Below are 10,257 nucleotides of genomic sequence, written 5' to 3' on the forward strand. Positions count from 1 at the left end.
TTTTTGCACCGTCCTATACAGTAGCCACTAGCTCCATGTGGCTATTTACATTAGAATTCGTTAATTTTAATTAAAGCTTAAAATTCAGATCTTCAGTCATTCGGGGCAATATTTGGACCCTTTAAAACTGTTTATTAGTACGTTGGCATTCGGGGCAATATTTGGACCCTTTAAAACTGTTTATTAGTACGTTGGCAAGACACGGTCATAAGGTGTGTTTTACTCTAGTTTCTTTGACTTAATTTAGTTGCTTAACTCCTCAATAGTTTCTCTTCTTGTAAAAAAAAAAAAAAAAGATCCAGACTTACAGAAACAGAGATCTGATTTGTGATGGCCAAAGTGAGGAGTCCAGGTTGGGGGGATTAGGTGAAAGGGGTCAAAAAGTACAGACTTCCAATTAGAAGATAAAATAATTCTGTGTATGTAATGTACAACATGGTGACTACAGTTAATAATGTGTTGTATATTTGAAAGTTGCTAAGGGAGTAAATCTTAAAAGTTCTCATCACATGGGTGGGGTGCCTGGGTGGCTCAGTCAGTTGAGCATCTGACTTCAGCTCAGGTCATGATCTCGCAATTGATGAGTTCAAGCCCCCTGTCAGGCTCTGTGCTGACAGCTCGGAGCCTGGAGTCTGTTTCTGATTCTGTGTCTCCCTCTCTCTCTGCCTCTCCCCTGCTCAGGCTCTGTCTCAAAAATAAAGATACACATTTTAAAAAAAAAATTTTTTTAAGTTCTCATCACATGGGAAAAAATTTACAATTAGGTGAAAGATACTACTGTGGTAATCATTTTACAATACGGTATATATACTTCTGTGAAATCATTATGTTGTACACCTTATGCAATGTTACGTGTCAGTTATATTTCGATCTGGAGGAAAATAATTTTTTTTTTCTCTCTCTTTCTAGCTATTAGGGAATTTTCTTCAGTGGTATGGCATTTTCTCAAATAAAACTCTTCAGGAGTTATCAATAGATGGTTTATTAAATAGATACATTCTCATGGCTTTTCAGAATTCAGAATATGGAGATGACAGCATCAAAAAAGCCCAAAATGTGAGTTAAATGACACACATTGTAGTTTTTAAAGCATATAAATGAGAATGAGTTAAGTTTCCTTTGTTTGAAGAGAGATTTTAGAATTTTAAGAAAACCCTTTTGATTATTGAACTTGGTGTAATGTTGACAATCAGTTTGCCTCCCAGTAGTTCTGAACCCCCTTAACATTTTTTACATAAAAATGTGTATAGTTATGTTTGTATTTATTCTTCTTTCCATCTATTATGTCATTTTTGTAGGTGTTAATGAAAGTTGTAATTTCAGGATAATTAATTTTTAACGGTTGGGTGAATGTTGTTTTGAATGTTATTAAAGAAATGGGCTCTCTAGTTTAAGAAATCATTTTAATATTTTTTCTACTTTATATGTGGGGGTTACACAATTTCATTTATTTATTTTTTCAAGATTTTTTTTAATGTTTTTATTTTTGAGGGAGAGAGCACCAGTGGGGGAGGGGCAGAGGGAGAGGGGGACAGAGGATCCAAAGGGAGCTCCCTTCACACTGACAGCAGTGAGCCTGACGCGGGGCTCCAACTTACAAACCCTGAGGTCAACACCTGAGCCGAAGTCGGACGCTCAACTGACTGAGCCACCCACATGCCCCTAAAGATTTTATTTTTTTAAGTAATCTCTACACCCAGCGAATGTGGGGCTCAGACTTAACCACCCCAAGATCAAGAGTTGCATGCTCTATTGACTGAGCCAGCCAGGTACCTCCAATGGGATCTTTTTAAAAAATATTTTTTGAAACAATTCAAAAGTTAAAATTGAAAGTGCAATACAAAGTTTTTTCCCTCAACTATGTCACAGTCAGTTTGTGACATGATAGCCCCCTGTCCCAAATATTTTTATGTCCATTTCCTATAGACAGGGATGTTCTTATACATAATTAGTGTCACTGTCAACATCTTTTATCTGTTACTGTCACCTAATCTTTGAGACCCGTCAGGTTTTGTCAGTTATGTTCGAAGTATCACATCACTGGCAAAAGAAATTCCCAGATCATCTTTGGCATTTAATTATCATGTCTTCCTTAGTCTCCTTTAATCTGGAAGAGTTCTTGTTTTTCTTTGGCCTTTATAAAACCTCGCCACTTTTAAAGATGATGTGCCAGTTATTTTGCAGAGTGACCCTCAGTTTGGCTTTGTTTGATATTCTCTGATGATTGGATTCAAATTCTGCATTTTTGGCAGAAGCTTTCCCAGACTTCATTAGAGCCCCTTGTTGACTTCTGTGACCTTATAGCATGTCGTCTCATTTTGAGAGAGCATTTTCTTGCTTTCTGGCACTTGCTGTTCCAGGCTCATCTTCTCCTTGCTTAGTGCCAGCTTTGGAATCACTCATTTTGCCAAGCATCCCTGGGTTCCTTAGTGGGGAACCTTCTCTACCCACTTGGACTGAATTCTGCTAGTACACTACCCTCTCCCCTATGGGGATCAGCCTCACCTTGCTTGAGTTTAGTACTGACACTGCCCTGTTCACCTTGCTTAGGCTCTTGCCCTAAGCTGCCCCCGCCCCCCAGCCTCTGGTACGATGCAGTCTGGACCCCACTCTGGGCCAGCATGGACGCCTGCTCACTGAGTCGTTCTGGATGGGGAGGCTTACAATATGATGTTTATGCCACACATGTTGTTATATCAAAAGCTGCTGATAAAAGGACAGTTCAGTTCATTTAGAGATTCCTGGAAGACAGGAAGGTGAAGCAATTGTGTTGTCACTATTATGTCCCTAATTAAATACTGGAGGTTATTTATCTTTTTTGAATACCAATCTGTTGAAGCTAAAAATACAGATATATTCAGGTGTATTTGGATAGCTAATGTGGGAAGTCGGGTTTAAGAGGATATCCCCTGTCAAGTGATTAGCTGTATGTAGTGCAACAGCCTGCCTGCTACTTACGTACATTATACCCGTTGTCTGGGATCAGCTTTTAGACACTTTATTTTGTTCTGTTTCATTTTACATCTTTCTTCTTCATAGGTAATCAATTGTTTCCCCAAGCAGTGGTTCATGAACCTGAAAGGAGAAAGAACTATCTCTCAGTTAGAAAACTTCTGTCGATACCTTGTGCACTTAGCAGACACAATCTACAGAAACAGTATCGGATGTTCTGATGTGGAAAAAAGAAATGCAAGGTAATTTTCTGCGATTGTTGAATGAAACGGTGACCTAGAGTCTTTAGTTTTTGTCACATTTATTATTAAAATGTCTTAGAGTCACGTTTGTATTTTACTTTAAATGGTGTACACTGATGTTGTATTGGCAAACCTACCAAAAACACATCATTTTTCATTTTTGTGTTTCACCTAAGCTTTTTTCAGTATGTTATTTATGAAGGTGTTAAGAAAGACTTCATTAAGTAGCTAGCATCCCTAAGGAGATTTTCTCTGCCTCTTCCCTTGAAGAATTGGGGAGATTTCAGGCTGTTGGAATGTCCTGGATCTTAATCTCTGGGGGTTCATTATATAGATGTAAACCCTCAAAAAGCCAGTCACTGAAACTTAAAGTGTACTAAAGATGATATGCCAATTTGGGGACATTTTTGTTCTGTGTTGAGTTTTTTGGTATCCATATCATAGACTGAAGGTCATCCCTCATGATTTTGGGGGAGCAGCTTGTACATATTTTTTGCCAGGGGTTGCAAAGAAGGAGTGAATAAAGGAACCATTGTACCTGTCTGGGGACCTTGTCTTGGATGTTCGTGTAATTTTGGGACAAATCTCTAGCATAAAAAGTAAGAATAACAAGTAAATTTGAAAGAATTTTTTTTTAAAGTTTCATAAATTCTTCCAAATGTCACAGTTTTCATTTTCAGAATACATACCATTAGTCATACCCCTGTAACAAAACGTTTTTTCTCTTCCTTCATTTCCCTTCCGTGGAAAAGAACCTTCTTTTCTTTTTTTTTTTTTTATTTTTTTTTTTCAACGTTTATTTATTTTTGGGACAGAGAGAGACAGAGCACGAATGGGGGAGGGGCAGAGAGAGAGGGAGACACAGAATCGGAAACAGGCTCCAGGCTCCGAGCCATCAGCCCAGAGCCTGACGCGGGGCTCGAACTCCCGGACCGCGAGATCGTGACCTGGCTGAAGTCGGACGCTTAACCGACTGCGCCACCCAGGCGCCCCAAGAACCTTATTTTCTTAAAAGAAAATTTGCTATCTCTTACAATAAGATTAAAAAACCAAGTAGGCAGTAAAGGTTTTAGTGGTAAACTTCTTTCAGCAGGTGATTTTGATTTATATTTTAATTTCATCTTTGGTGTTGTTATTTCTTGGCACTAATATTTCTTCCCAGTGTTTTTTTGCTAGATAAGTCCTATTCACTTTTTAAACTTTGATGTGTGTGTACTTAACAGTGTTTTGGGGCGCCTGGGTGGTTGGCTCAGTCAGTTAAGCGTCTGACTGTTGATCTTGGCTCAGGTCGTGATCTCAGGGTTCCTGAGATTGAGCCCTGCGTGGGCTCTCCCTCTCTCTTTCTCTGCCCCTCCCCTGAGCACACGTGCATTCTCTCTCCCTCTCTCTCTCAAAATAAAGAAAAACATTTTTAAAAAATAGTCTTTTTTGTTAGGAAGTTAAATGTCAACAAACGGTGTTTATTTTTCTACAGAAAAGAACTTCAACAGCTATTGTAAGCACTTGCTGTGTGCCACACACCGTAAAATAAGTTCCATGTGGGTTACAAAGTTTTACAAATTATAATCCTTCCCTAAAGAGTGCTTGCTACAATTTGCAGAGGAAAAGAGACAGCTAATGTCACATTGTGTGCTGTTTCTCACACTTGGTTCAAATAAGTGGTCATTCTGAAAGTGGTTCCTGAATCGCAGCATCAGCCTCACCTGGGAGCTTTGTTAGAAATGCGAATTCTCAGGCCCCACCCCAGACCTACTGAATCAGAATTCTGGGTAGGGGGCCTGGGGATATGGGTTTTGGCAACCGTCTAGGTAACTTAGATGTATGCTAAAATTTGAGGGCTACACAGAGTGACTGCTGGCCGGGGTGATAGAGGAAGCCAGTTTACTGCTTTCTTAGTGAATTTTTTTTTTTTTAACGTTTATTTATTTTTGGGACAGAGAGAGACAGAGCATGAACGGGGGAGGGGCAGAGAGAGGGGGAGACACAGAATCGGAAACAGGCTCCAGGCTCTGAGCCATCAGCCCAGAGCCTGACGCGGGGCTCGAACTCAAGGACCGCGAGATCGTGACCTGAGCTGAAGTCGGACGCTTAACCAACTGCGCCACCCAGGCGCCCCTCTTAGTGAATTTTGGTAGAGTGGAGATTATCCTGGGTTGGTGGATGAATTGGGGATGAAGACACAAATATGATTTGTGTTGCAGATATGATCTGAAAGAGCTCGGACCCTGGTTTGGGCGGGAAAGGGCAGGGCTCTGAAAGTAGTTTGGCAGCAGATCGCTTTCTTTCCTTTCTAGCTGTGAATGATAGAATTGATCTGAGTGAAATTTGGGGGTGTTTTTGTTTTAGAAAGTGGATCCTTGATCTCTGGGCTAGTCCTTTAAACTATACAAGCTTTGCTTTTATACGGACAATTTTTTTTATATGCCGTAGTTTGCTTATTTCTGTCTTCTTTAAAAATGTGTGCTTGAAAAAATGGATTGCAAACCTCAAAAATGGTCATAAAGTCAAAAACAAATTCTCCTTCGAAGGCTTTTGTACTAATTAATGAAATGTTGCTGCATTTTTTTTTTCTTTTTTAGGGAAAACATAAAACAGATAGTAAAACTCCTTGCAAGTGTTCGCGCTCTGGATCATGCTATGTCTGTTGCAAGTGACCACAATGTGAAAGAATTTAAGTCTTTGATTGAAGGAAAATAGATCTGTGAGACTAAAAAAGCCTGTTTGCTTTAATACCATTCCCAGTGTATAAATGTTGTATATATGTAAAGTTTCTTAAACTGTAAAATATTGATTCTTGTTTTAATACAAAGAACATTATTAATATTCAAGACTGTGTCCTTAAATGCAATTTCTTTGGAATGGAAGGAATTCACATTATTTCTAGGAAGCCTGTTAATGTTTCCTTACTGCCTGTCATACTTTGTTTACAGAAATATTTTATATGGTTATTCAAATTAACCTCTCAGTTAATTGTTCTCTGTAAACGATGTGTGCAGTGTAAATTGTGTAATTATGCATATATATATTTATACCATCGTGGAGTTACTTTCACACTGGAAATTTGTGGTGTTTTTCTACAGAGTAAGCCTTTTAACAGCAGATTATTACTCAGTAGCAAGTTGTCTTAGGGAATTACTACCCTGTTGCAACAAAAGGGCTGGCAAGTGACTAAGTGTTCGTCACCTTTTGGTTAGCAGTTGCTATCACTGTAGCTTTGCTGCCTTAAAATTGAGAGTGGAGTGTGGACTTAGTCATTGGGTGAATGGAAACTTTCTTCCTTGAATCAGCATTACAGTCTAATGAGGGTTTAATATGAACTCTGAATAATATATGCAACATAGGTTTTTGAAAAGAACACACAGAAGTTTAACTTTGGGAAATAACAGCCCCACAAACCTAACTGCATGGTTTTGGGCTGAGTGTCCTGTCTCATTCATGAGTCTACCCCCCTGACCAGCTTACAAAAATACATGCATTTGAATTTTCATAGTCTGTCATTTTATTTAAAATCCCACATATGTGAGTTATATATGCAATAAAGAATACGCCTTGCTGACGAGCTACACCCAGGCAATTTAAGATCCTTGGTCTTCTATAATGTTTATACCACATTGTAAATATTCAGAGAACTTGTTTTAAAGTTTATGCTTTCTGATTCTGTGATTTTCAAGAGGAACTTTTTGGAAATTAAGGACTATTGTTTGATAACTATATATGTAATTAAGCTTTAGCCAAGCATTAAATTAATTTTTAAATAGATCCTTTGTTGTATTTTGCTGGTGACTAATTTTAGTTAGAACATTTCATAGGACTCTGATACGGTGAGACTCTTAGCATGTGTGCTCTTGGTCAGGTCAAATAATTAGAATAGAAAACATGCACTTCAGTTTTATCTTTTTTTTTTTTTTTAACTTTTTTAGAGCTTATTTATTTTCGAGAGAAAGAGAGCGTGAGTGGGAGAGGGGCAGAGAAAGAGGGAGACACAGAATCGGAAGCAGGCTCCAGGCTCTGAGCTGTCAGCCCAGAGCCCAATGCGGCACTCAAACTCACGAGCTGGGAGATCATGACCTGAGCCAAAGTCAGACGCCCAACAGACTGAGCCACCCAGGCGCCCCTGTCAGTTTTATCTTTATTGTAGGAACATTACTTATCCCTGCATACTCATTCTGTTCCACAGTAGTGGCCTTCTAAACAGAATTGAAATGAGAAAACATTAATTCTAAGTAGAATTGAAATGAGAACTTCAATGGAATCAAACATACAAACATGTACACACATGACCTGCACATCATTTGTGCCTTAAATTTGTGTTTCCAAACCCATTCGACTGATGGCTTTTCCTGTGTCTACTCGTAAGGACTCCTGCAGTCAGCTTTGAGACTTGTTATCCTCTGCAGCCGAGCAGGCTGCTTCGGTTTCAGGAATGGGCTTGATTACCACACTGGGACCTTGACAGAAGGTGACCTTAACATAGACGTGTGCGTAAGGCAAGTGGCTCCCCTGTCTCAACCAGGAAAAAATTCTCCTGAAATGTCTAAAGGACATCCTTTCTTATGAAGGGAACTGGCAAAAGGTGAGTAGAGGGTGACATTTTAATAAAGCTAAGGGTTTGCTTTTTCAGTTTTTCCTTTTGGAGGAGTCTTCTGAATCAACTCTAGAATGCGTGAGAAAGGTTTTCCCGAAGGAAAGTTATTTTTATTGAGACCATATAAACCCCAGTCATAAAGACTGATTGCTGCATTACACCAGTGCTGTTGGCCCCAACCCCCCATCTTGCTGTTGATGCTTGGATTCCTGCACACACCTGCACCTCTGCCCTAGGGCTTTCTCTGGGCCTGTGTGGCGGGCTGGAGTGTCCAGCAGCTGATGTCCCAGGGAACAGCCCTCGGGCAAAGAAGGGGGTGGAAAGAGAAATACCCAGTAGTTGGGGGCCTCTGGGGAGCAGTTGCCGAGCTAGCAGTAGACGTACAAGAGATTATTGAGGGGGAGCGACAATAAGGGGGAAAGAAGAAGGGGCTGGAGGAGGCCAGGGGAGCCTGAGGACGGAGATCATGGCCTCTCGAGCAGAAATGGAAGGAATTAAAGTCTCGGATACAAGGCTGACCGGGCCTCCTCAACCCAGAGTCTCAGCTCTGAGGAGTTTCAGGTCTCCAGGAGCTGCCCTTCGTCTCTCCACCACTCTGGCTCACTGATGCCCAGGATCTCCTTGCGGGACATGGGAGGGGCATGAATTCATGGCTACCAGGCCAACTTCTAATCTCTCAGGTATGTTCCATGTCATCCCCCAGAGGGCTTCAGTTGACCTGAGCCATTGTTGCCTGCGGTAATAATCTTATCACCCAGAACTGGCCCCAAACTACACAAGCCTCAGTGAGCACCTTTTCCTCATGAGACTAGACTAAAATGTAAAGCTCCCGAATTTCTTTAAAGCCAGCTTTATTGAGGTATGATTTTCTAAACAGTAAAGTCTACCCCCTTAAATTTAAGTGTATACAGTGCAGTGAGTTTTGATAAGTGCCTAATTTTGTTTTAAATGCTAATTTCTCTTGAAGTCATGAAATCCTAAAAAATGGCCAAATGTTGTAGAGCTCCAAAGTGCATTATGTAAGATGCTACTTCTGTCTGGTTACCAGAACTCCTCTCTGACATGGTGATATCCACATAGTAAAGGGACTTTTGCTATAACCACACTGTAACTGTAATCACTGACTGTAACCACAATTTTGGTTTGTTGTTTCAAGTAAATGAAAATGAGAACAATAACTTCTACTTGTAGTAAGAATGAAGTATGACTGAATGTTTGGGAGACCTTCTGCTTTGGTAAGGCTGTCATTGTCCAAAATGCTTTGGAGACTGCCCTCCAAAATGGAAACTGTATGGATACCCGATTCAGTTGCTGAGAGTGGTTTCAGACTGCCTGGCAAAGGCAGACGGGCTAAAAATTGTTACCTGGAATTGGTTTTGATGTGCAATGTTGACGGGCCCCTGGCCTGCTTCTGGGCCTTCAGGCCCCAGTAATTTATATTGGCTTTCTTCTAGGGCTGGGGCTTGGATATTACCAATCATGCAGGTCACTGAGAATGCCCATATACAGTGGTCCTTAGTTTTGGGGCTCTTATTTAAAAAGATCTTCAGGGGCGCCTGGGTGGCGCAGTCGGTTAAGCGTCCGACTCCAGCCAGGTCACGATCTCGCGGTCCTTGAGTTCGAGCCCCGCGTCAGGCTCTGGGCTGATGGCTCGGAGCCTGGAGCCTGTTTCCGATTCTGTGTCTCCCCCTCTCTCTGCCCCTCCCCCGTTCATGCTCTGTCTCTCTCTGTCCCAAAAATAAATAAAAAACGTTGAAAAAAAATTTTAAAAAGATCTTCAGGTAAATACATTCTATATCCTGTGCTTGATGATCCAAAACACATAGTGAAGGGTGAAAGTTCTGACAAATTCTGTGGAAGCCATCTTAAGCTACTCTTCAAAACCACCTTGCCCATGAAAGCTTACCTTTGCATGTAACCTTAGGTGTTGAAATTCCAGAGATACCTGTTTAGGGACCAAGATCCAGGTTGACAGGCGACACCCTCTAGCTCCCATCTCAGTGAGGTCGGGCCTTGCTGTACTGCTCAGGTCCTTTGATTTCCATGAGAATCTTGCGTGTTATGAAAACAAACCCCTTCACTTGAGCTCCTTGGAGTCGGTCTGTTGTTTTGAAACGAAAACTTTTTGTCACACAAGTTTCTTGATGTGTGCATGAGCAGTTTTTCAGTCTTTGAAGTTTTTGTTTGATTTTATTTTCACAATGATTCTGCTCTCCAGCTGACTATATTTTCTACTTACAGGGTTTCTGTTTTGCCAAGTTAGTCTCATTCTTCACTGATTGCCGTAAGCTCATGCACAGGAAACAGCTAATGCTGTTTGGAACCTACTCTTGTGTTGCCCCTCAGGGCCACTAGTTTCTCTTCAACAAGAAGTCACCCTTTTCTATATACTAATAGCTCTCTGCAGATCCTGATATAAAAGCTAGCTCTGGTGTATGTAACCTGAACAAGAGCCTGTTAAAGAGAACTGAATGAGGC

The 10,257-nt window shown here is 40.8% G+C and overlaps 1 protein-coding gene across 1 annotated transcript in view; it reads left to right on the plus strand.

The window, feature by feature from the left end:
- The window catches only part of PAXBP1 (PAX3 and PAX7 binding protein 1), a 34,374-nt gene extending 27,421 nt beyond the window's left edge, over positions 1-6,953 (plus strand). Inside the window, exons 16-18 of the mRNA XM_040484025.1 lie at positions 910-1,056; positions 3,040-3,194; positions 5,774-6,953. Of these exons, the coding sequence (XP_040339959.1) occupies positions 910-1,056; positions 3,040-3,194; positions 5,774-5,891 (420 nt within the window). The 3' untranslated portion in view covers positions 5,892-6,953. The remainder of the gene's footprint in view (positions 1-909; positions 1,057-3,039; positions 3,195-5,773) is intronic.
- Positions 6,954-10,257: the final 3,304 nt, after the last annotated feature.

This window comes from Herpailurus yagouaroundi, unplaced genomic scaffold (genome assembly GCF_014898765.1).
Source record: "Herpailurus yagouaroundi ecotype Mexico unplaced genomic scaffold, PumYag 162, whole genome shotgun sequence".
Taxonomy (NCBI): Eukaryota; Metazoa; Chordata; class Mammalia; order Carnivora; family Felidae; genus Herpailurus; species Herpailurus yagouaroundi.